Genomic DNA, 26,790 nt, shown 5'->3' on the forward strand with positions numbered 1-26,790 from the left:
GGAATCTGGCTGCTTTCTACCCTGCTTCGTTGACCGCCGCTGTAACTTCTTGGTTCTCGTCCAGTGTGGTATGTGCTTTTATTTTTGAGTAGTGATATAATCGCTATAGTGGGTCCCATAGAATTACGCAATGTAAGTATATTTTCTCTTTATTTTTTGTACATAGTTATTTTATTGTACAAAAAAGTTGAATTTATTATTACAATAGTACTTTTTTTATGTGGATTCTGTATTTTTTATTTTTTTCAAAATTATTATACGTTACTTACACACTCATGACTGCAACTATCATTTCTCTTATTTCTTGCGCTTTTGTTCATTCATTATTAAACTCAAATTTATTCGATAAGGGATTGTCTATTTCCACCATTGCTGCCTCTCACCTTCTCTGAGCTCTTTGTTGTCGCGGTCTCCCTTGTTCCTTGAGCTTTCCATGTCCTTCTTCTTTACTTTCACAACCGTCTTCAGCAATTCCCAGGGCACTTAAAAGTTCATTCAGAGCTAAGCCTTTGAACTTTTTCGGGAAGAGTTGGGAGTCTTTGGTCTCCTCCGATGACCTTTGGGCGTTCAGGATGAAGTACAACATCCCAGGGTGTCGAGAACCTGCTGTGGACTACGACAGAATGGCGGTCCGCGTGGTACTCTACCCCTTCATGTTCGCGAACGGGCTTTGCCTCCTGTTCTGCCGCTCTACTCACGATGTTCTCAACCTCTTGGGGTTGGCCCTTGCATAGCTCCATCTGAACGCCTGATGACTCCAGGTGGCCAGTTGCAATATCTACTAGAGGGTACTCAACTCCGGTCCTAAGGAGTACCCTGACCTGACAGCTCGGGAGTTCCTATCGGCGTATCGCGTGCTACACCTTGACGAGAGTTTGTGCAGTTTCCAGGCACGTACGACCAGTAGAAGTATTGTCAGCCTTTAGTCACACCACTCACATCAGGGACTAGTCTCTGGCTCGAGATGGGAGTACCCCGAAGGAGAAGAGGTCCACCAGGAGTCTTAGCCTCAAGATGCAGAGATTGACGCGATGTTGTCCGACGTCAACATCAGAAGTTACTTAACCATTCCTGACCGCTCGTATGTGCTTGGTTGGGACTTCTTAAGCAACCCCTGATTGCCTTGGGGCCAGAAGCGTCACTCTAATCCTCCCTCGGCTAACAGCAGGGGGAAGCGGCCAAAGGTGGGTCGCGACAAAGTTGGTGGAGTTCCCTGAAGCGAGGCTAGGGGATCCCGAAGCAGAGAGGGCACTCTCGAGAGCGAAGCTAAGGGACTAGACCCCCTTCACCCCATAGGGGGTCCCAGGGCGAGTGGCTCAAGCGCCTAGAGATCCTAGTTCCCCCTACCTAGGGGATTACTTCTTTCCAGGGGCCGCAACGCTCGACATTCGCATTGACGTCTACTCTGCCAGAGTTTGTCGTCAAGGAGGAGGAAGATGACAACGATCTCTGGGCCACCTTCTTCAATGCCTTCATCGAACTAGCCCCTCGGGGGTGGGGGGTGGGGGCATTGTGCAGTCGTTCATCTCCTTCAAAGAGAAACTTGCATGGGAGGCCACTCTCCTTGTTCCTCCAACGACCACAATGGGATCTCCGACCTCTCCTCCTATCCCAGAGACCTCTGGTCGGGAAGATGCTGCTCCCTCAATTTCCCTAAGTATTGGGGTAGAGGCTACCTCCTCCTTTGAAGTCACGAGACCCGATGATAGGAAGGAGGCCTGCCTGAGCTCCCCCTCTATCGTGGAGTTAAGCGATGATCATGGTCGATCTCGTTGCCTTCCACGCGCTCCTCCTTGGAGTTGGAGTTGGAGTTGGACTCCTATCTTACCTTTCTGAAGGGCGAGTCGAGCTTGGCTTAGGGGGAAGTTTGGCCTATGACGGATGAGGGGCCCTTGACTAGAAAGGGGCCCATGAAAGCTAAAGAACCCTCCTCGGGTCTCACTGTATTCAAAGAACCCGTGTGAGAAGAGAGGGTTCCCAAGCAAGAGGAAGCTGATGCGTCAGAAGCTGCCGGCACGGGTCCTTCCTCGGAGTTTGTCCAGGACATGCCATGGCCTTTGTGGCAGTTGGGGAGTGCCGCCCCTTCCTCCCATGCCGGGGCGGGGGTGAGCTAGACCACTAGCTAGGGCTTTGAGAGGGCCCAAGCCGAGGAGATCGAGCACCCAAAAACTAGGGCCTCTCTTTGCCTAGGTATACTTCACTTGTACTTAGCTCGTCCCATGGTTCATTTCCCTTTCTCCTTCTAACAGTTCCTCATACTGTTTGTCGTGGACCAACTAGCAGGCATGATCATCGAAGAGCGTGGGGAGCTCGAGGAGGATAACAGGGGGCACCGGTCCCTAGCTCTTCTCACCCGCCTAGAGATTCGCATGGCGAATCGGGACGTCGAGGTTCTCCCCTTGAGCGTGGTGGGCTGATGGAGGACTTGGAGGAGTGCCATAGGCTTTTGAAGGAGAAGGGCCAGAAGCTCAAAGGGAAGAAAACTGCGCTGAAGCTGGAGCTGGTCGGCCAAGGATGAGCTCTCCTGGGTAATCTCAGAGTGCATACGTCTTTGGGATCGGCATGCCGATGCCTAGAGGGACTTAAAGATGAGTGTGGAGGAGTTGTAGTCAGCCTAGAAGGGGCTTCTGGTGCTTTGGGAAGAGAAGGATCAAATGACTAAGGAGAGTGGCCGAGGCTCGAAGTTGTTGTCCAGGCACTTCTCGCTTGTTCAAGAAGTTCAATGCCAGAAGATAAAATTATATTTTTTATTTTAAATAAAATTATATAAAATTGAAATAAGTTTTAATAACTTAGCATAATTATATTGATTAAATGAAAATTAATTATAAAATAGTTCAAAAAGATAATCGACTTACAACTCTTTTATGATTTTATAAAAACAATAAATGGCAGTTGTGTAAAATTCAAATTTACTTTGATCCCACCTTAAAGAAATATTTGAAATGATAATTAAATTATTAAAATAATGATACACAGTATTGTTCTTTTAGTCAAGTATCTATCTTTTCCATACTTCCACCTAGTGGCGGATCTAGACATTGATCTTTGGGGACGAATTATTATTAAAATATTAAAAATTGTTATATGTTTCATTGATGATGTATGTTGTAATATATAATGTAAAAATATCATAAACATAATTTGAAGTATAAAAAATATTACCAGGATATCTATCAATTAGAGATTGAAAAATTATGTATTCGGGTACTGCCCACGCACGATCTAGAAACACATCGTTTCATTAATTGTGAAAACGGTATCGTTCCATTAAGTGGCCCATTCACATCGTAGAACTCTCCTATATTTCTTAAGAGTTCTACCCGCACCATACGGTGCGGGAGAGCCCCCTCCCAGCATCATGGGGGGCAGGGCGGACTCCCAATTTGCCCCGGCCCCTGCCCACTTCAATAATGGACTACATTCCACTTGATCCAAAAATTATTTCGGAGTCCAAAAGTTATTATCAAAAACACATTTGTGGACCCAAATGGTAAATTTGAATTTGTAAATATGACTATAATTTAAAAACTATGTAAATTTTCTAGTGCATATTTTATGTAAATTGTAGTGTAGTATGGTAGCCATTTTATAGATTGCCTTCACAATACAAGTCTCACACTTAAGCAATGTGTGACTCTTGTATTGCTTTGACAATCTATGCTTAAGTGTGAGACTTGTATTGTGAAGGTAATCTATAAAATGACTACTCTACTACGCTACAACTTAGACAAAATATTAAATAAAAGTTATACTTAATACATATTACTATATTTACATATAGTACAAATAATAAATATCTATAAATATGTATAATATATATATATATATATATGATATATATTATAGTACGGGGCACGGTTGGGCTCTCTCCACCCCCCACCCCCGTTAGGGGCCCCATAATCAAAACCCCAAGTTTAGTGGCCCATGACCAAGCTGCTAATCATGCTATGACAAGTCTTGACAGGCCCATGGCTAATGCCTTGACACTGTCACTGACAAGGCTTGACAACCCCCGGCCCATGCCTCAACACTGCTGCTGACAAGCCACAACAATCCCATGGGCCAGGAATCGACACTATCACCAACATGCCTCGACAGCCCCACAACCATGCCTTGGCCCCAACCATAACATACCCAGGACAACACCGAAGGCACGCCATGGCCCCTACCATGGCACGCCCATGACAAACTCGCAGGCATGCCATGGCACGCCCAAGGCAAGCCAGCATGCTTGCTGCAGTCCAGCCAGGGCAGCCAGCGAGGTTAGTGGCTACCCAGGCTAGTAGTAGCATGCCCAGCGCACAACAGGCCAGCACGCAGTAGTAGCCTTACCGGCCTAGCAGCCATGCCAACAGGTAGCCTTAGCCCCCAGGCCATGCATGAGCCATGCCAGCCATCACATGCCCAGGACAACCCCACTAGCAAGCCATGGCCCCAACCATTACATGCCCAGGACAGTATTACAGGCACGACCAAGTTAGGCCAGCGTGCAGCACAGCACGCTACAGCCCAACCAGGGCAGCTAGTGAGGTTAGTGGCTGCCTAGGCCTACAGCAGCATGCCTAGCGCACAACAGGCTAGTGCGCAGCAGTCTAGTGCGCAACAGCTGCCATGCACATAGTAGCCGTGCGCACAACAGCCTTGCCAGCCTTGCAGCCATGCTAGCAGGCAGCCCCAGTGCCTAGGCCAACCACACGCCCAGCAACCATGCTAGCCAATAGATAACCTAGTGCCCAGGCCCATGCCTGGGCCTTGCCAGCCACATCCCAGCAACCATGCTAGCCATGCTAACCAAGCTCATGGCCCATTCCATGGGCCAGCCTAGGCCAACCAAGGGCCAACATATGCCACAGACCATTATGGGGCTCATCCAATACCTATTTTACAAGGGGCCTTTTAGAGTTTCCCACTTATTTTATTGCTTTAAATAGGATCTTTAGACATTTCATTTACAACTTTTTGGCAAAATTCCTTTGTGGTCGATTTGTTTGTTCTTGAGATCAGTTTCGATTCCTTTATAGTTGGGCTACTTGGGTGTAATTCGTGAATAGGTATTGTGTTCCATTTATCTATCTTTTGATTATTTTCAACACCTTGCAATTCATGAATAGGTGTTGATTCCTTTATCTATTTTATGTTTCATCACCTTGCAATTCGTTAATAAGTGTTGATTCATTCATCAATCTTATAAGTATTCTCCATTCACAATCCAAATTATCCATTGTTTGTTCATATATTTTCTAGTTTGTTCTAATATTTTCTCGCACTTTCTCACCTAACAAACACATATTAAGCCTCCATCATTCCAATTTCATATCTCTCATATCTTCCACATTCCTAAAAGATAGTATCCCTTCATCCAACTAAGCCCTATCCAAATTCTCTAGAGGCCAACAAGAATTTCTTAAATTTTAGGAATCCTAACCTCACGTTTCATATCCAAATCCCTAAATTCTAGGAACAACCGTAGAATCACTCAATCACACCAAAGTCCTTCCTTTCCAAGCCTTAGCCAAATTTCCATCATCCCTAAATTGTTTCCTACAATTTAGGATCTCATCTTACACCTTCAAAACTCTAGCATCACTCCTCCTACATGCCAACCCTAGCCTCCCTTGCACCCCATAACCGTAAAACATCCTAAGTGGCACCAACCTCAAAAGAAGAGCATCGAACCTTACACCATTGCACTACATGCACAAGTTCATCAATTTAGATCACCCTTTACAATATCATTAGTAGAAACATCAATTCCATCATTAAACACCATACATCTGTTAACCCAGGGACCCTCCATTGCCATAATTCGTTCAAAACCAAGCAAGTAGACAAGAGGCATTCGGTTAAGGGCTTGACCGAGGTCCCTAACATTAATTGGTGCTTTCGTTGAGAGGCTAATCTTGCTTGGTGACCTAGAGGAGTTCTCACTTCTCTTCGAGGTAAACAATGTGTTAACTTATTCTTTTGATTGGATTGGGGAATCCCTCTTGGATTCCATATTCTTTTGTGTGTTGTGATACTTGAAGTTTGGGGGGTTGAGGTAGAGGTCGAAGTAGCTAGGTTGTAGGGATCAACCACCCAAGAAGGTGGAGGATCCGAAGTTGGACATTAATCTTGTTGAAAGAGGGGTTGACCACCCTAGAAGGTGGGGGACCCAAGGTTGCACTTTTGAAGCCTTGAGCAAGTGTCCAAGAGAGTCAAGTTGCTGTCCAAGTTGTTTTGAGTAGAATTTTCAGTTTGCAAGTTGTTTTGAGCCAAGAATTTCGAGAACAATGCATAGGGGCACTCTAGAATTCGAGGGGCAACAAGGTTCGAACCGGGAACATATTGAGGTACTAGAAGGGCATACAACAAGGCTCACTAATGTCCTTAATGAGGTCACCACCACACTATGGCCGAATTAAGATGGCCTTGAATGCCACTTGCCGTGACAGTGAAGAGAATAGAAGAGCCATGGAAGCCATGCGAAGAGAGATTAATGCAAGCATCATAGGCTTGAGAGAAGACTTGTTGAGGGGAATGGCCATGGGCCACTTCCTAATCAAAATGGACAAAGGCTTGATGTTTTTGTTGATGAGGTCAAGACTAGTGTGATGGGTTCCATGCAAAAGCCACCAAGAACCAAATTTAGAAGAGGAGGTAGAGTTGAAAATGATCGTGTTGTGGTTGAAAGGTGAATACGTAATGAAGACAGCCGTACCAAGAGCCCTAGTTTGAAATGAGGGCCTCAAGATGTGAGGCTTGAGCATCGACAACAAGAAGAAGAGTATGAGGCCGAATATGATCATGAGAATGAGAGGCCTTATAGCCAAGGTGACTACTTTGAGAGAAGACGTCATCATCATGAGCGGGATAGACGACCTCGTGGGAGAAGGTATGGGGATGACTACAATGAGGAGAGAATAGGAAACCGAGCTTATGATCTAGGACCTAAGAGGCCTAAAGTGGATTTTCCCAAGTATAATGGGAGATATCCATATGAGTGGTTACACAAAGTTGACCACTGCTTTCGTGTTTCGTGTATATGAGATTCCTAGACAAGAGACGGTGTCGATGACATGCTTGTACTTGGAAGGGAAAGCTAGTAAATGGTGGAGGTGGATCCAAGACCAATATGATAAAAAGAGAAGACGATTGGGGTGGATGGCCTTTGAAAAGGAGTTCCTCATGCAATTTGGTCCATCACCCATTATTAATCACCATGGCCAACTTGCTAAGTTGAGGCAAGAAGGAAATGTGCATAATTACATTGAGGATTTTTGGCAACTCCAAACTATGGTGAGGGGTTGGTCCGAATAAGCACTAGTGGGCACTTTTATTAATGGCTTGAAGCCTTGGCTAGCCAAGGAGATCAAGTTGAAGCAACCCACACGGTTCCGAGAAGTAATGAGGTTGGCAGAGATCCTAAAAGAGAGCACTGATATGGAGAGACACCAATCTAAGGATATGGGCAGCAAGTTTAGTACACCCTTGCAAACCAATGTTCCTTGGAAAGGCAAGAAGGATATGGGTAATGCTTCTAAGTCCAAACCATTTGCAGTAAAGAAGCTTTCAAGAGAAGGATTCCAAGAAAGATTAAAAAAGGGTCTTTGTTTGAAGTGTGGTGAGAAATGGGGTATAGAGCACAAGTGTAGATCGGGTCAAGTATATATGTTGTTTGATGATAGAAATAGTAAAGATGATGATGGTTGTCATGTTGAATCATGAAGCCAAGAGTCCGATCAAGTAGAGGCAAAATCTAACGACAAACAAGAGGAGGTCGAGTTGTCCCTTAATGCAATGATGGAGATCCAAAAGCATACTTCACTGAGGGTGATGGCTTGGATTGGGAAATTTGATGTCACATCGTTGGTGGATAGTGGCTCTACACATAACTTCATCAACTCCAACATTATCACTAAAGTTGGGTTGAAACCTATTCCTATTAAGCCATTTGAAGTCAAGGTTGCAAATGGTGACAAGTTGAAGTGTGAGGGGCTAGTAAAAGAAATGAAAATGAATGCTCAAGGGGTAAGAATAGTGGATGATCTACATGTTCTTCCATTAGTAGAGTTTGATGTGGTCTTGGGCAACCCATGGCTTAAGGGCCTTGGAAGGGTAGTGCTTGACTACAATAAAATGGCCATGGAGTTCAAGCTTGGGTCCATGAAGAACATTTGGACAACTTTGACATCTAAGGAAGCCAAGTCTAGTGAGGCCTTAATGTACAAGAAGTTGGGCAAAGGTGGGGCACATTGCTTTGCCATGGAGAAGGCCAAGGAAGATGTTGTTTGTGAGATGGCAAAGAAGCAGATAGGGGACCCTAGGCTCATCAACGAGGAGTTGCCTAGCCTTGATGAAGAGGGAAGAGTGCTCTTGCAACCAAGGGGAGCACTTGAGTATAGGGTGGTAAAAATGGGGGTGAAATAGGAGGATGGTGTGGCAAGTGTTGGTACAATGGCAAGGAGGGCCAAGGGAAGAGGCTTCTTTGGAGGATTATGATGGGATGGCGTGGAGATTTCAAAATTTGATCCTTGAGGGCAAGGATGTGCTTGAAGGGAGGGGTAATGTCAAAACTCCATGTTTAGTGCCTCATGGCCAAGCTGCCAACCATGTCATGATAAGACTTGACAGGCCCATGGCTCATGCCCGGACACTGTCAGTGACAAGGCTTGACAGCCCCACAACCTATGCCTTGACACTACTGTTGACAAGCCTCAACAGCCCCACGGGCTAGGCCTTGACACTGTCGTTGATATGGCTCGATAGCCCCACAACTATGACATGAACGCAGGCACACCATGGCCCCTGCCATGGCACGCCCAAGGCAGGCTAGGGCGTTGCAGCCTAGCCATGACCGCTAGCGAGGTTAATGGTTGCCCAGGCCAGCAGTAGCATGCCCAGTGCACACCAAGGCAGTGTGCAGCAACCCAACGCACGCCCCCCTTTCGTGCAGCAGCAACCATGCCAGTAGGTAGCCCTAGTACCCAAGCCATGCCTGGGCCCTGCCAGCCACACGCCCAGCAGCCATGCCACCCAGCAGGCAGCCCAGTGCCCAGGCCCATCCCATAGGTTGGCCCAGGCCAACCAGGGGCCAACATTTGCCACGGACCATTATGGGGCCCATCCAAAACCTATTTTACAAGGGGGCTTTTAGGGTTTTCCACTTATTTTATTGCTTTAAATAGGACCTTTAGACATTTCATTTACTGCTTTTTGGCAAAATTCCTTTGCGAATAGTTTGTTTAATCTTGAGATTACTTTCAGTGCCTTTGCAGTTAGGCTACTTGGGTGCAATTCTTGAATCCCAATGAGAGGAACATCACCTTGCAATTTGTGAATAGGTGTTGTTCCATTTATCTATCTTTTGATTATTTTCATCACCTTTCTATTCGTGAATAGGTGTTGATTCATTCATCAATCTTATGAGTATTCTCTGTTCACAATCCAAATTATCCATTGTTTGTTCATATATTTTCTAGTTTGTTCTAATACTTTCTCGCACTTTCTCACCTAACAAACACATATTAAGCCTCCATCGTTCCAATTTCATATCTCTCATATCTTCCACATTACTAAAAGATAGCATCCCTTAATCCAACTAAGCCCTAGCCGAAATCCCTAGAGTCCCACAAGGATTTCCTAAATTTTAGGAATCCTAACCTCTCACCTTCCATATCCAAACCCCTAATTCTAGGAAAAACCCAGGAATCACTCAATCACACAAAAGTTCTTCCTTTCCAAGCCTTTGCTGAAATCCCATTATCCCTAAATTGTCTCCTACAACTTAAGATCTCATCTTACACCTTCCAAACCCTAGCATCACTCCTCCTACACGCCAACCCTAGCCTCCCTTGCACCCCAAAACCCTAAAACATCCCAAGTTGTGCAAACCTCAAAAGAAGAGTGTTGTGCTAAAAATAAATCGACAAGTGCACAGAATCGTAACAAGTAACAAAGTGTTTTAGAGAAAATGGATATCGAACCCACAGAGAATAATTATGCTATTGAGTATTGAAATTGACTAAATTAATTCCTATTTGGAAAACTGAGATTTGAAGAATGATTTATATAAATTAAACTGAAAACAAAAGCACTAAAATTAAGATTTTTAAAGATAATAAAAATAGATGTAGAGTGTTTGATTTCACCTAACAAATCTCACACAATTTATTCTTCTTTGTCATAGAATTCCAATTATCCAAAGTTGATGATAAAAATCCCTTAACTATTTAATATTTTCTCTTGAACAATACCAAAAACATCTCCAACTAATAACTCCATAGCTCTATGTGAATTTAACTAATTGGAGACACATTAAATTCTTTAGATTTTTCTTAAAAATCACACTAATCGCGGTAAAGTATCTCTACTTTCAGTCAAGATAGAATATAAATTGTGCGTTCACAGCTAGGCTACATCAAAGCTCTAGAAAATAAAAGTAGTTAATAATGAAATTAAAAAGAAGAACAATAAAACTGATTTTCGTCGTTGGAGTCAGTTGATGAAGCATTTTGGCTCTCGCCTCTACTCACCTAGATCTGCCTCCTTGAAAGAAACGTAAAATAATAAACTCTATAATATTTTTATTTTAAAACTCAGACTCTAAAAGTTCAAAGACTCCCTATTCATCCCAGAAGACAGGATTAAATAGATGTCAAAACTCAAATCTGAAAATAAGATAAATGTAGCTACAATCTAGCCTGAAAATCTGAAAAATAGTTTCTGAAGATTAATGTTAACATAAAAGGAATTATCCCAAGAACAATAGGATTATCTAAAATGGAAGATTCAGTGAAATGTGGCTTGAATTGCGAAGTTCGGGAGGTTTTGGTTGCCAACAGATTGATTGTAGAATTCAGATTTGGTGGTCAGCAGCATATTGATCTCGGTTAGGAGGAATTATCCTACTGGGTAGATTCCGTGTGCACTGAATATAACTAGTCTTCTCGCCTACAAAGTGGAAAGACTCCCGATCGGGATGATACAACCCTCTCACCAACCTATCGAGCGGTAAAGCTACTCGCTTTTTGTCTCGTGATGACTTCAAGATGTTGTTTAGAATAGTCGCCCAATATAACCGCCTAGAGCCTTGTCGCCAATTCTTCGTGCCAAGTCTTCGCGCCTTCTAGTCGCGAGTCTCCTCGCCTACCGAGAGGTAAGTCTTCTACCCACGGGACAAGGCTCTTCGACCAAATCTCATCGGCTCTCTTCAGATCTTGTTGTCTCTCATTGGTCTGGATCCGTAGTCTCTAATTTTGTACAAAAATGCTCTCCTTTTACAATAAATCTTCTCGTTCCTTCAAATCCAAGAAAATAAAGAAAAATATATAGAAATAAAATAAAATCAACAATATCGAAGGGAAAATGACACTTTTCATAAATAAAAGAGTGATAAAATCACGTAAAAATAACACTTATCAAGGAGTATCAAACCGTAGACCATTGCACTACATGCACAAGATCATCAATTTAGATTACCCTTAACAATATCATCAATAGAAACATTAATTCCATCACTAAACACCATACCCCCATTAACCTAGGGACCCTCCATAGCCATAATTCGTTCAAGACCAAGCAAGTAGACAAGAGGCATTTGGTCAAGGCAAGGCAAGGCAAGCTAGCAAACCTTAACCTTTAGGGGCTTGATCGAAGTTCCTAACACCCAAATGCAGGGCGAGGCCCTGCACCCTGCTGCCCACCCCTAATATTTCTTGCTGAAATGCATCGTACCATTTAGATCGAGATCACTGTCACCTACGTCAGTACAAGACCCCATCCCTTTCCTCAGCTTGAAGCCACCGTCCCTATCTTCACATTTCACTCCCTCTTTACTTTCACACCCTTTTCCATTCAATACCCACTCTTAACTCACTTTTCTTCAGCTACGTTCCTTTGAGAAATCATGACCACCATATCCCACCGCTAACATTATCTAGAAAAAATTTCATTCCATCAATTTCTGGATTCTGAGACGCTCATTACAACAAAAATTTATTTTTGGGACGATTATTGTTTGGGACGAAATTCAAATTTCCTTCCTAAAAAATGATAGAAGGTGCTTATCGGTCGAACACGTTCGAACGGTATATGTATGGAGGAAAAATTTTGTTCCTAATAAAATAATCATTTGAACATCAACAGAAAACATTCGAGCAGAATAATATAAACATTCGAATAGAAATTATATATGGTCGAATGACAATTTGGCACATTAAGTGTCAAAAATTTAGTGGGATATTGACTTACCATTCAAACAACATACAATAATGTTCGAACGTCATGGGGAATCAATGTTCGAACAAATATTATTATATGATCGAACGGGAAATTAGCAGCTTAAGTCAATAAATTTAGCAGGACATTGCTTATCGTTCAAATAACATATAGCATGTTTGAATGTCAAAGATAATCAATATTCGAACGCATATAATATCTAATCGAACAAGAAATTTGCGGGTTAAGTCAATGAATTTAACGAAATATTGACTTACCGTTCGAACAGATTACTATACCGTTTGTAGTTATAAGTTATCAATGTTAGAACGTAAAATAAAATGTTCGAGCGAAGGTTAGAAACGTTCGAACGTGACATATTCCGTCCGAATTGTTACAAAAGTTTTACAATTATTGATGGCAACAAAATACCTTTCTTAATTATGGATAAATATTTAATTTATTATTTAGCAATTAAATGATAGGAATAATAGAAATCAATAATTAATTTAGAAAAGACAAAAAAGACTTAATTCATAATTAAATTAAATTTACAAAACAACCAAATATTGCCCATACAAAAAAAAAAAAATGTAAATAAAAGAAAGAAACAACTAAATCTCAACTCTATGCACACATCCTCGACTGCAGCTAGGCGTGCCTCTAGCTGTGTCAATCGAGTACTAAGATCCCTACCAGATAAGATTTCCTCAACATTGCTATTTCCGATTATTTATTTTCTTAATATTGCACCAATGGTAAAAACAATTAGAGGAAGAACACATGCAACATACACTAGGCACGTACAACATGGCACAATGCATGTAAGGGATGCACAATGTGCACCCAATTCCTTCAACAGAAGGGACCTGCAATCGCCACCCCCATAACAACAACAGAGCTTGACACTGGCAACCTCGCATGGCAGAGATACAACAACGGAAGAACCTTCCACCTGCCGCTCACTGTAGCAGCGCGTTGTGCACGCCTAGCACAATGCGGGCAAAGATTGATGAGTGGCTAGAGGCCACCACACTAGGGTCCATGATCTGGCGGGCCTACCACGAATCATTACCCACACCGCTGGCAATTTCTGTCACCAGTGGGGTGGTTCCTCAACGCCTGAAGTCAATCACGTTGAGCACAATGTTGCAGGCAAATGATGTGCATAATCAAAGTATAGCCTTGCATAGCGCTGCGGGCAGAGGATGCCACTTGCCACCACCTATCCCACCGGTAACTTCTGCCACCAACAAAGTGGTCTCCAACTGAAACGACATTCCTCGCCACCAATCTTTGCCGCAGTAGCATACCGTGCACATTGTGCACCATGCGAGCACTGGGAGCAAGTTGCCGAGCACCCTAAGGAAAACAACTCGACCACCACCCAGCCCACCGGCTTCTTCTGTCGCTGACATGGTGGTTCCTGACCACGGCCCCTCACCATCAGCGGTCACCACCATCATCGACGCTCGCCACAATTCTTGAACGTTTGCTCCCCATGTAGTTTTCTAGTGTGTTTCCTTGCCACAATTTGTGACGTTTGCTCACCGTGGAGTTTGCCAATGTGTTTCCCTACCATAACGGGCTTATTCGCCTCATTGACTTCAGTATATGATTTGCTCGCCACACTTGTTCCACTGGATTTGCTTGCCACCCTTCAGTCTGGTCAGATTTGGTTGCTCACAATGATTTACTCGCCACAATAGGCCAGTTCCTTGTCAGTTTTTCACCACACTAGGTGTCCCTCACCAGCTACTCACCACCCAGGGTGTGCCTCGCTATACACAGTATTTTGCGTGCCATACCCATGAATTTTGCTCAGTGATACAATCAAATAAAGAAGAAGAAGAAGAAGAAAGAGTCGAGCTAGTGGACTCGGAGTTGCGCTCGCCTCGCTTCCAAGAGATCAGTGAACAAACGAAAATATTCAAAGGCAGAATAATTTTCATTATTACAAGAGCACTCAAGGATGAACAATTTTCCCATGCAAAAATTATCCAGCAACAAACGATCTCAGTTAGAGAGGAATTGAAAGCAGCAACCAAATTACTCTGGTTTGTCTCTTTCAAACTTGTTATTTTATTTTTACTAACAAATTTGATTTTTGGTAGATTTTTCCCAAAAAGGTCCTCGAGGTTCCACAAGAAACCTAGAGGCTATACACCCCGAGAATATAATTCGTTGTGAATCACCTCCGTGGCCCGAAACACCGGCTGCAAAACCCCCCTCAAACATCACTCTCCATCTTAATTTGTTGTCATCAAAACATACCGTTTCGTATTATGGGCATCCTGTGTCCTCATCGTTGCCAAAGCATGGTTGCCAACAGGCATCGCTCATGTGTCACCAGTCTTCACCACACTCAAGCAAGATAGCCAACGTTTATAATCCTCAAACTTGTGATTTGGATTATTTAATCTAACTTGTTTGGTTTTTATTTTGGCAGAAGGCAAGCTCTAGCTCCTGCCACGGAGTGCGGTTGCATTTTGTCTGCCACTACAACAAAGTAGTTGAGCTCAACTTTGACGCCAATGCAGTCGAGGCATGCTCCCGCTACACTTTCATCGCCATAGTTATGCGGCCGAGGCATCCTCCCGTTGCACTCGTATCTTCGAGGTTACGTGGCCGAGGCATCCTTCCACTACACCCATCACCAAAGTTATGAGGTCAATGCATCCTCTCGCTACACTTCTATAGTTGAATAGTAAAGTGTTTTAAAGAAAATTGATATCGAACCCATAAGGAATAATTATGCTATTGAGTATTGAAATTGACTAAATTAGTTACTATTTGGAAAATCAAAATTTGAAAAATGGATTATCTAAATTAAATTGAAGACAAAAATATTAAAATTTAGATTTTAAAGATAATAAGAATAGATCTAAACTGTTTGACTTCACTTGGCAAATTCCACATAATTTATTCTTCCTTGTTATAGAATCCCAATTATCCCAAGTTGATGATAAAAATTGCTTAACTATTCAATATTTTCTCTCGAGCAATAACAAAAATATGTCCAACTAATAACTCCATATCTCTATGTGAATTTAATTAATTGGAGACTCATTAAGTTTTATGAATTTTTCTTGAAAATCATAATAGTCGTAGTAAAGCATATCTGCTTTCACTCAACTAATGGTGTTGAATCCTATAGCTTCAATCACAAATTACCTTTCGGTCTTATTACAATCCAAAAGACAAACAATAATTTGGCTAACGAGAGTACTTCAAGTACTCTTAAACACTCTCACTATAATTCTTTATTTTATTATTACTTTTCACATACTTTTACTATTATTCATTACTTTTCACCTACTTTTTACTACAATTCAATATTCTATTATTACTTTTTCATTACTTTTTCACTGCTATTCATAGACATTTTCAAACACTTTCACTATCCATACGTTTATGTAGCCTATTGTTCAATATTTTATTTTCGAACAATAGTTAGCTTGAAAATTGTAAGCATTAAGAACAAGCAATAAACACTCAATCATAGAAATATTGAAAATAAAATAACTTGGAATATAAATTGTGTTCAATACTAGGCTACATCAAAACTCTAGAAAATAGAATTAGTTCATAATGAAATTAAAAAGAAAAAGAATAAAACTGGCATTGTTGGTTAAAATCGGTTGATGAGGCATGCGGCGCTTGCCTCTGCCCTCCAGTTCCGCATTCTCGAAAGAACACTTCAAGAATAACTTTTGGAACTCTAAACTCAAACACAGGCTCTAAAACATAAAAACTCTCGACTCTGATTCAGAACTCCCTAACTCAGACCAAGACTAAAACTAAAACTAAGATTAATAACCAAGACTCCCTATTCATCACACACGACGAGATTAAATAGATATTAAAACTCAAATCCGGAAACAAAATAAATGTGACTACAATCTAAACTAAAAATCTAAAAAATAGTTTCTAAAGATAGATATTAACATAAAGGGACATTATTCCAAGAATATTAGAATTATCTAAAATTGAAGACTCAAAGATATGCGGCTTGAATTGCAGAGTTCGGGAGGATTTGGTCGCCAACATATTGATTGCGGAACTTGAAAGGGTCCCATCGGGTAGATGTCGTGTGCGCTGAATATAACTGGCGGGAAGATCACAAATGAACAGGCGTGGAGGTCACAAAAACCCACGGCCCTCTCCTTGCCTGCCGAGTGGAAAGACTCCCAACCGGAATGAAAGACTCTTGTCTTTTCTTGTTGTTGCCCAAAATATCGTTTAGGTTAGTCTTTTAAGTTGGTCGTTTAGACTAGTCACCTAATCTAACTGCCTAGAGCCTTGTTGCCAAATTTTAGCGCCTTCCGGTCCCGCCTTCTGGTCGCAAGTTTCCTCACTATCGAGATGTAGGTCGAGAGAAATCTCTTTGCTGCCCATGAGACAAAGCTCCTCGCCCAAATCTCATCGACTCTATTCTTATCTCACTGCCTCTCATCGGGTTAGATCCGTAATCTCTTCTTTTGTATCAAAATGTTTTCTTTTTGCATTAAATCTTCTTATTCCTTTAAACCTAAGAAAATAAATAAAAATATGTAGAAATAAAATAAAATCAATAGTATTGAAGGAAAAACGACACTTTTTATAAATAAAAGAGTTATAAAAATCATATAAAAATAATACTTATCAGATACCCCCAAATTTAAGCTTTTCTAGCCCTCGAGCAAAGAAGAAAAGAAAAGACAATTAAAACAAATATTGGTTTGATTTATAAAATTTATTGCCTCAAAGATTGTCTAAAATCTATAATTCAAAAGAATCATTCAAGATCAATCAAGTTCAAAAGTTAATTCAAAACTCAATTCCACCACAATATCCATCCTTACATTCATGCATACCCATCATTCTCACTTCATCATTAGCTCCCTGGATAGTTTTATGCAAATAAGTAAATCAATAGTAGATATCTAAAAACTCCATAGGCTTGCTTTCAAATTATTCTCCACTAATTTAAAACAGAAACTATCACCAGAGATCAATAGGTATTAATTAAGTTTGTAATGTAAGGCTAGGGTAAGGGCTACAAAGAAAAGGTAGGATTCAAACAAAGTAAGAGAGCTTAAGTTTGAACACTAACAGAATAAATAGAGCATTCTCACTTCTAACACAAACATCTCTTCTAAATCTTTGTAAATCTCTTAACATACCTATTTTTATTGCATTTTCAAGTATCTCTCTCTTTACCCCTATATTCGATAGGTCAGACATATATTTTTCTTTGGGAAATAATACATACTTTTTCGATCGCCTTTGTGGATAACTCTTGTCAGTCTTTTCTTGTTGGTGACAGAGTAGACGAGTTGACTTTTCACATTCCTAAACTTATGATTTTGATAATATTGTTATAATTATTTTACTTATATACCTTCTATCTCTCTTGTCTTTTTTGCTCTTATGAATCTGTGACTTTATGTAGATTTAGTTCTCTTGAAATGTAAGGATATCAATGTTTAAGCTCAAATAGGATAAGGAATATGAGCTTTACAAGAAAGAAAAATATAAGATCAAAATATATTTCAATAAGACTCAAAGGGACGACTACAGATAAAGAAAATAAACAAGTAAGCTTGAAAGGCTCAATCGGTTCAAAGTACTCAAAACAAGTTCTAAAATAAGTTGAAACCATGCAAATTCATAAAATTCACATAAAATATCTTCAAGTACTCAAAACAATTAATAATCATAAGAGACATTTATTAAACATAAGAAATATCAAATTAAATAAGATCAAGTAAATAATTAATAACTAGATTTAAACAATGAAAATTTTTCTTAAAAATTATAATAAATTTCAATCATATTCTTATCATAAACTTTTTATTCATTAAATCATACTATTTTATTATTATTATTATATTTTTTAAAATAAATAAAATAATATCATTTTCCCTAAATTTAAATATTACATTATTCTCAATAGAAAAAATGATATCTTAATTTTTCTTTGTTTCTTTTTTTTTTTTTTGTTTTTTTTCTAATCTTCCAATTAAATATTTTTCTTGAAGGTATATCCAGGTACTTTTTGAAGATCTTCTCATCCTTTTCCTTCTTTAAATATGATGATTTGAGTTCAAGTTTAAATAGTTCCTTACATGATAGCTTTGAAAATTCAATTTTATAAATCTCGTCGACCGTGATCATGTCTTGAGCGTTTATTTAAAAACAAGAATATATTTTGAAAGAAAATTCTATAAATTTTATCTCCAAATAAATCATAAACGTATGTTTTTATGTCCAACGATATAAATTTTTATATTTATTTATTTATTATTTTTTCATAAATAAACACAAAAAGCACCGTATCGAAACTACTAAGATCTGTCTGTTATTAACACCGGCGAAACCTCCCCAAAATGAATGGTTCTGCATTCCCGTAATAAATCGCTTCAGATATGGTTGGATGGAAACCGAAAGAAAAATACCATTTTTGGAAGCTCGTGATTTGAATGGAGGATGATGCCAGAGTATTTGTTTGGCATACCAGCTGATTGTCTCTAGTTTTCACAGAATCTTAGAAATTTCAGGGTCGAACATGCCCTTCTCAATTTCAAGTTCCTAGTTGGGTAAATCTCCAAAGCTTCTTGGTTTTGTGCTTGATGTCTCATTCACCCAAAATTTTAACCCGAAACCGAACAGAGCAGCTAAACACGTCGCATTAACAAATGAACAGAGCAGCCCCTGCTTCTGAAGGAATTTGGTTGTTGGCACTACAATATCATAGTACATTGCGTATTCCTCATTGGTAAGAACAGAACAGTTTTCTTAACACAAACCGAAGGCACAACGATAAAAGACAAAATCCACTTGCAAGCAATGAACAGAACACACGAAGGACAAAATACTCGATTATTCCCATAATCCAACTAAATGGGCAAACCCCATCGAGTCACCCAAGACCCATCACCAACCACTGTGCTTATGCAATCTTAACCTCAATTTTCTTGGGCTTCTTGGGCTCTGGAGGCGGAAGCTTCCCCACTGTCACAGTCAACACGCCATCCTGGCAAACCACAGAGATAGCATCTGCGTTGGCATTCTCAGGCAGCACAAACTTCCTCATGAACTTGCCCACCCTCCTCTCCATCCTCACATACTTGGCTCCCTCTTTCTCCTCCTCCCGTTTCCTCTCACCGCTTATCACGAGCACATTGTCCTCCTCTACCTGGACCTTGATATCCCCGGACTTGAGCCCCGGCATGTCTATGATGAAGACGTAGGAGCTTGGATACTCCTTGACATCGGCGGGAGTGGCGGCCATGGCCTTGGCGTCGCGCAAGTAGGTGCGTGTAGGAGCGTTGAACGAAGACTTGTCGGTGTCATCGGCCAGGTCCATCATCTGCTTCAGGGTTGAGAACAGTGGAGAATCCACATCCATGATTCTGAAATCCATTTCTCTCTTCTAAGTTGGCTGGTTTCGTCACTGACACAAGAAATGCTAGACAAGTTTTTGTATAACTTTTGAAATGGAATCGAACGAACTTCTATGAGAAAAAAGGTTAGGTGCTTTCGGTGATTTATAGTGTTGGGGCGACGTAGAAAAAGGAGAAAGTTCTAGAGGGACATGGGAGAGATTGGAAGGCTCCAGGAGGTTCCGTCGTATGACGTGGAAAGTTTTATGACCAGAGAAATGTTATAAGTAATCTTTATACAGAATAAATTATTATTTTTATTTAAATAAACCTATTTAAATATTAAGTTAAAAAAATAATAAATCATATCTTAATTAAATGTAGATGTATAATATTTTTGATTATATAGTTGAGATGAAATGAAATGATATGAAATATTTTATTAAAAATTAAATAAAATATTATTATAATACTTTTTTTATTTTAAAATTTAAAAAAATTAAATTATTTATTATATTTTGAATAAAAATTTAAAATAATTATAATAATTATATGAGATAAGATGTGATAGTTTTATGTAACTAAACTAGACAAAAGTATACTGTATATTATAAATATACTCTTAAGATTTTTCTTAAGTGTATATTGTATATATACTTATATTTTTGAAAAAGAGTATACCGTATATTAATGCAGCTGAAGATCTCTCATGTGGCGTTATTCAATCAAAAAATTGATCAACAATGCACGTAAAGCTAATGTTGCCATTCGACTAGGAATGCTGCTTTTTCGGCAGGTTTGTATTATGCTTCATCTTATATAACACATTCTGTTCTAACATCCTTTCCGTACATGATTTTATAAGCTTTTTCTATGTGTAGTTTGGACATTTCTCTTTTTCACTACAAGAAAAATAGACATTTGTGACGGATTATTTGAGACAAAAATGATTATTTACAATAAAAACAGACTCATTTTAACAGGAAATAATTATTTTTATAAGAAATAATTAGTCACGAATAAATAATTTTTTTATAGTGTCTCAACGGTGATGTTCAGGGTTCTTTAGTGGAATTCAACAGGGCGATTGAGTTGGATCATCGTAAAAAAGGCACGAGGTTACAAGGATACTTGATAGCCTATCATTGTAATGTGAATATATTGCTTTTTGAATTCGATAATATGAAATCGGTAGTGTTTTTTGTCAGATATTTGGCGAAGGGTGCTCTTGTTATACTCTCTTGACAGGTAAAGTAAATAATAGTTCTTTATTGATTCCATTTCTTTTGTTTTCTTGGAAATTTTGGTAAAGGAAAGACAAGTAGAATTTTGAACTTTAAAGTTATGATATTTTGAGCAAGCTGAATAATATGCTCAATTTGTTGTAATCTATTTATTTAATTATTTTTCTATGATCATAAATGAGATAAATTTCAGAGCTCAAAATGTTGTGAAGAGATTAAAGTAGGTTGAACATAGGAACATGAGAATGGATTGAAGAGAAAAACACGAGACTCTATCGGAGACTGGAACATAGGATGCCGGCGGTGGTGGAGAGAAAAAAACACTACAACTCCGTCGGACATTTTTTTTTTTTTCATATTTCAGTTTTTCAAAGGGAAGTTTATCAATCTTGTGTTTTTCTTTAACAGAAGATGGTTTTCATAGACAATATGGCCATTCACTTGAGAATCATGTGCGCACGTAATCTGCAAGGGGAGTCCCAAACTGGAGTCCCCATTCGGGATTGAACATGTCAGGACCTTTATGAGGTACAATAATTAAATATAGGAGTTTCTATTTTCAACAAAAACATTTAATACATTTATCTTTAATTAGAAGAAAAAATGTAATGAACGTATAAAAAAAGTTACGTATAAAAAAGATAAGGTATAAAAACTTAAAAAGTATGAAGGAGACAGAAAAAAATAGAGATGGTATTAACATCATGTTTTGTACACATTGGGCTTGGTTCCAACATCTCGGGTTTTGGTCCTTGTACCAGCACACAAATGAAGACAACGGCAGCTTTGTGGAGTTCGGGGAGCCTCCAATACCTAAGTTAGTTAATCTTCTTAGTAAATTATGTGGGAGTCTCAAAGCCTCGAGAGAGAGACATTTGTACCTGAAGGATGACTTTTATACGAAGTTTTTGGGGGACATCCCGTACTCTATGTCAAAACGTTCATGTCACCTCCACTATAGCCCGATCAGAAGCTTTTAATGTGGTGTGGAGCCTAGGGTGGTCCCATTAATGCGGCGTGAGTTTTGGAGATGGCGTCATTAATGCAGTGTGGCTCACCGAGTGGCGTCGTACTGGTAGTGGATCGGCGTTGTGCTCCCCCATACCCAATGTCAGGGAATCATGGGCTGTTCGCATTTTTCGCCCCTCAGTTGGTGTAGATCTTCGAGTACTAGGTGTTGTAGGGGACGTCAGGGGGGTGGCGAGTCCCATCTTTTCTTGTCAATTAGTCTTCTGCGCTAGGCTTGCTTCTCGAGTTGGCGCTTGGGCCCTCCTTTAGGAAATGGGGGCCTGTGCTAGGTTGGGCCCTTCGTGGTCCTATATGGGTAGATCCCACGGGTTTTTTTTTTTTTTGGGGGGGGAGAATCTCCTTCACAGTTACACCGCCAATTTCCATCAAACTGGTTTGGTGGGAATTTCTTTTCACGTTTTTTGCCTTCTTTGTTTATGTAGCCATTTCCGTCGGGCTTCCACAATTTTGAAATGAGCAACTGTTCTTCTCTCTGATTTTAGTGGCTCGTTTATGACAGCTTGTAGTGTACTTGATTGCGTCTGCTCGGCTCCCCTTGAATTAATGGTGTCAGCCGACTGTTCCTCTCCCACGTCGTTTCATGCTACGCATGTTGTGGGGTCCGTGCCTGTTTCACTTGTCCCATGGGTCATGCGTGCTCCCAAGACCTAGGATATCCAACCATCACCATGGCGTATTCAAGTCCCAACCCCTTCGCCTTTTGGGAGTGTACTTGCTCTCTAGCTTTCTCCTTCCTTCCCTGAATCCTTTGCGTGCTTTGTGCTTCTCTTTCCTTCATCTTTTCCATGTGTTCCTTGCCCTTCCCGTACCACTCCTTGGAGTTCCAATTATGTTAACCCTCCAGGCGCCTCCTGAACCCCAGGGGTATGGACCCTCCTAAGGTTCATACTGAGTCCCAACGGTTTGATAGGTGTTCCTTGCGATTGGTGGTGACTTTAGGTGAGTTGGAGTCACTAAAATCAACTGATGGGAACCAAGGTGGGCGTAGTCTTAAAGATATGTATCAAGTTTCAGATGGGCCAAATACAAGTTCAAGGGCTTAAACGATGAAGATTATGCTTTGATTCATTTCATAAGCTATGGAAAGGGCAACAACATGACTTATAGGCTTTGGGCATTTGAAGGCTTTCAATTTATTTAATTAATTTCAAGGAGCTATTTTATTTACTTAGAATAATTGGGTTTATGCCTATGTAAGGGCATGTTGAGAAAATTATTATTTTATTGAACTAGGGTTAGGTTTACTGTAGCCGAGTTATTGTAGCGCCATACTGTAGTCGCGGCACTGTTCACTCAGAAGTATTTTTTGGAAGATGGGGTTTTATTTTATCTAGGGTTTTAATTAGGTTTTGGTTTAAATACTCTTTGTAGCCTCATTTTCAAAAGTTTATGATGTTTATGAAATTTGATGAATTTATTCATTGTGAGTTGAGTTTTACTCCTCTTGTTCTTAATTGAACTTTTGAACTTATCAAAGGTAAATCACAACCTTTGTGGCGTTCCTCCATTGTAATCTGGGTTCTTGAGACGGGTTCTTCAACAGGTCTAGATTTTAATATAATCTAGGTTCTTGAAACGAGTTCTCATTGGGTCTAGGTTCTCCATCCATTGACTTGATTTTGGCTTTCTTGGAGAGTTTTCAAATTGATTGTGGGTTCAAGGGATTCCATTCCCGCAAGTTCTTATCATTTGGTATGAACCGTGGGAATGAAATCCCTTAAACCCACAATCAATTTGAAAACTCCCCAAGAAAGCCAAAATCAAGTCAATGGATGGAGAACCTAGACCCAATGAGAACTCATTTCAAGAACCTAGATTATATTAAAATCTAGACCCGTCTCAAGAACCCAGATTACAATGGAGGAATGCCACAAAAGTTGTGATTTACCTTTGATAAGTTCAAAAGTTCAATTAAGAACAAGAGGAGTAAAACTCAACTCACAATAAACAAATTTATCAAATTTCATAAACTTCTGAAAATGAGGCTACAAAGAGTATTTAAACCAAAACCTAATTAAAACCCTAGATAAAATAAAACCCCATCTTCCAAAAATGCCCCTGAGTGAACAGTGTCGCGGCTACAGTATGGCACTACAGTAACTCGGCTACAGTAACCCTAACCCTAGTTCAATAAAATAATAACTTTCCCAACATGCCCTTGCATAGGCATAAACCCAATTATTCTAAGCAAATAAAATAGCTCCTTGAAATTAATTAAATAAATTGAAAGCCTTCAAATGCCCAAAGCCTATAAGTCATGTTGTTGCCCTTTCCATAACTTATGAAATGAATCAAAGCATAATCTTCATCGTTTAAGCCCTTGAACTTGTATTTGACCCATCTGGAACTTGCAACATATCTTTAAGACTAGGCCCACCTCGGTTCCCATCATTTCCCCTCTCCTCAAAAGGATTCGACCTCGAATCTCCACCTGGATCAAAGGGAAAAATGTTAGTAACATTATCATTAATTTCATATGCATTATCATTAATTTGTTCAAAAATTTGAAAAAATCCATCGAAACTACTCTTGTTGGCAACAGATAAAGACATTAAATCTAAAGGAGTAAATGGATTAAGTCTATAAACAATTTCAAAAAGAGAATATAAAGTGGTAGTATGCATGGTCCTATTATATGCAAACTCTATAAATCCATCCACAACCATAAAAATAGAATCTCAATTACTTTCTTTCCTAGGCAGCCCCAAAACAAAGTCCATAGATATATGTCTACACATGACTCACTAGGAATAGGTAAGAGTGTATACAACCCTAGTGGCAAAAGCTTAAATTTGGCCTTTCTGCATGTAATGCACCTGCCACAAATGCGATTGACATATCTCTTTATCTTAGACCAACATAATCATTCATGCAAAATGTCTAAAGTTTTCATGACACCAGAATGACTACTCCAATTATATGCAAACTCAATGAAAGGCAAATGATAGTCCTGCAAACGTTCATGCAGCAAGTCAATGTATGGCAAATGATACTCGCACAAATGTTCATGAAACACACCTAAAGCTTTTCTTACACTAAAATCACCAGTCCAATTATATGCAAACACAATGAATGACAAGCAATACTCCCACAAACATTCATGCAACATGTTAATGAATGATGAATGATACTTTTATAAACGTTCATGCAACACTTCAATGAATGGCAAAAGATACTCCCACAAACATTCATGCAACACATCAATGAATAAAAATTGATACTTCCACAAACGTTCATGCAACACGTCATTGAAAGGCAAATGATATTCTCACAAACGTTCATGCAACACAACACAAGTCTTCCTTACACCATGGTTACCCAACAAACCACCATGTCCATCACACACAAGCAACTTACGCATAAAACTTGTAGGTACACAAAATCTATTCTTTCTAAAGAAGTACCAATCTAGTTTATAGAACTTACCAAATGATGTTTTCTCACATGTTCCATACACACTAGCAAAGTCATCATCATTAGCATGCAATTCCTTATCATATTCAAGTTTCAACAATTTTGTATCTAAAATGAAGACAATGACATACCTTCTTGCTAAAGCATCAACCATAAAAGTTTCCATATCTTGTGTGTATTTGAATACATGAGGAAAAGTCTTAATACAATCCTCCCGCTTCACACACATTATAGTCAACAACTTACCTTGTCCCTTTAAGTGTGTCAATGACTCATGTTCTTCCAAGAAAGGTCGGTTAGGAATTGTTGCACCCGGTACAAAATCAATGTAGTGCTCTATCTCCCTAATAGGTGGCAATCCACATACACCACTAGGAAACAAGACCTCACATCCCTGCAACAAAGAGACAACAATACTGGGCAAACATACGTCAAGTTCGTTAGGATTAAGACTTGCCTTAGCATAAAAACTCACTTTTCTCTTTATTTTTCTCTCACTTTCTTCACACTTTCTTTTCTTTCCACTCTCTTTTTTCTTTTCACTCTCTTTTTTTCTGTCACTCGCTTTTTCCTCACCTTTTTTTGTACTCTCGACCTCACAATTATTCTTCAACTCATTCTCTCTTGTACTTGAGGTCTTATTCTCACCCTCTTCTTTTTTCTCTCTTTCTCCATTTCGATCTCACTATTTCTTTTCTTCTCAATCTCATCTTCACTCTTACTTTTCAGCTCAATCTCACTTTCACTCTCACCTTCACTCTTGCTTTTCAGCTCATTCTCACTTTCACTCTTGCTTATTTGCTCAATCTCATTTTCACTTTTTCTTTTTTGATCACTCTTATTTTCACTCTTTCTTTTTTGAGTAACCTCACTTTTCAATTTCAATTGATCTCCATGGACATGTGTTGGAGTTAAAGGAGCAAGTTTGATTGTTTTTCCATCCTTTTCAAAACTATACATATTTCTTAACCCATCATGGATCACCTTCCTATCATACTGTCATGGCTTCCCCAACAAAACATGACCAGCATGCAGAGGCACTACATCACAAAGGACTATATCCTGTTATTTTCCAATTCAAAAAGAAACTAGTACTTGCTTATTTACCCTAACCTCCCCACAATTACTCAATCACTGCAACATGTATGGTCTAGGGTGTTTCAAGGTACGTAAATTCAATTTCTCAACTAAAGTAGTGTTAGCCAAATTAATACAACTTCTCAAATCAATGATCATACTACATACCTTGTTGTTGATGTGGCATCTAGTATGAAAAATATTCTCACTCTGTTGCTCTATATCATCCATCTTAATTTTTGTATTGAGTGCATGCCTGGTAACAAGAGAATCACCATACTCTTCATTCTCATACCCATTTTCAACACTAACCTCGGGACGCCTCCTATCTCTCCTGCCATGAAGATTTCTAATTACCGCATCTTGATGATCCATCCTATCCCTCACTTCACCCAACACCAAGTTCAACTTCTCAAACTGTTGTTGCATGACTTGCAACACAAAAGATGTGTTATCTA

The 26,790-nt window shown here is 39.7% G+C and overlaps 1 protein-coding gene across 1 annotated transcript; it reads right to left on the bottom strand.

The window, feature by feature from the left end:
• Positions 1–18,854: 18,854 nt before the first annotated feature.
• Positions 18,855–19,830, bottom strand: LOC108994692 (17.1 kDa class II heat shock protein-like). Its single transcript, XM_018970003.2, has one exon. The coding sequence runs from the start codon at positions 19,607–19,609 to the stop codon at positions 19,136–19,138; it is 474 nt and encodes a 157-aa protein (XP_018825548.2). The 5' UTR covers positions 19,610–19,830; the 3' UTR covers positions 18,855–19,135.
• Positions 19,831–26,790: the final 6,960 nt, after the last annotated feature.

Source organism: Juglans regia, chromosome 6 (genome assembly GCF_001411555.2).
Source record: "Juglans regia cultivar Chandler chromosome 6, Walnut 2.0, whole genome shotgun sequence".
In the NCBI taxonomy this organism is placed as follows: domain Eukaryota; kingdom Viridiplantae; phylum Streptophyta; class Magnoliopsida; order Fagales; family Juglandaceae; genus Juglans; species Juglans regia.

Excerpts from the sequence above, each read along its gene's own strand:
- LOC108994692 (XM_018970003.2), bottom strand. The coding sequence starts at position 19,609 with ATGGATTTCAGAATCATGGATGTGGATTCTCCACTGTTCTCAACCCTG.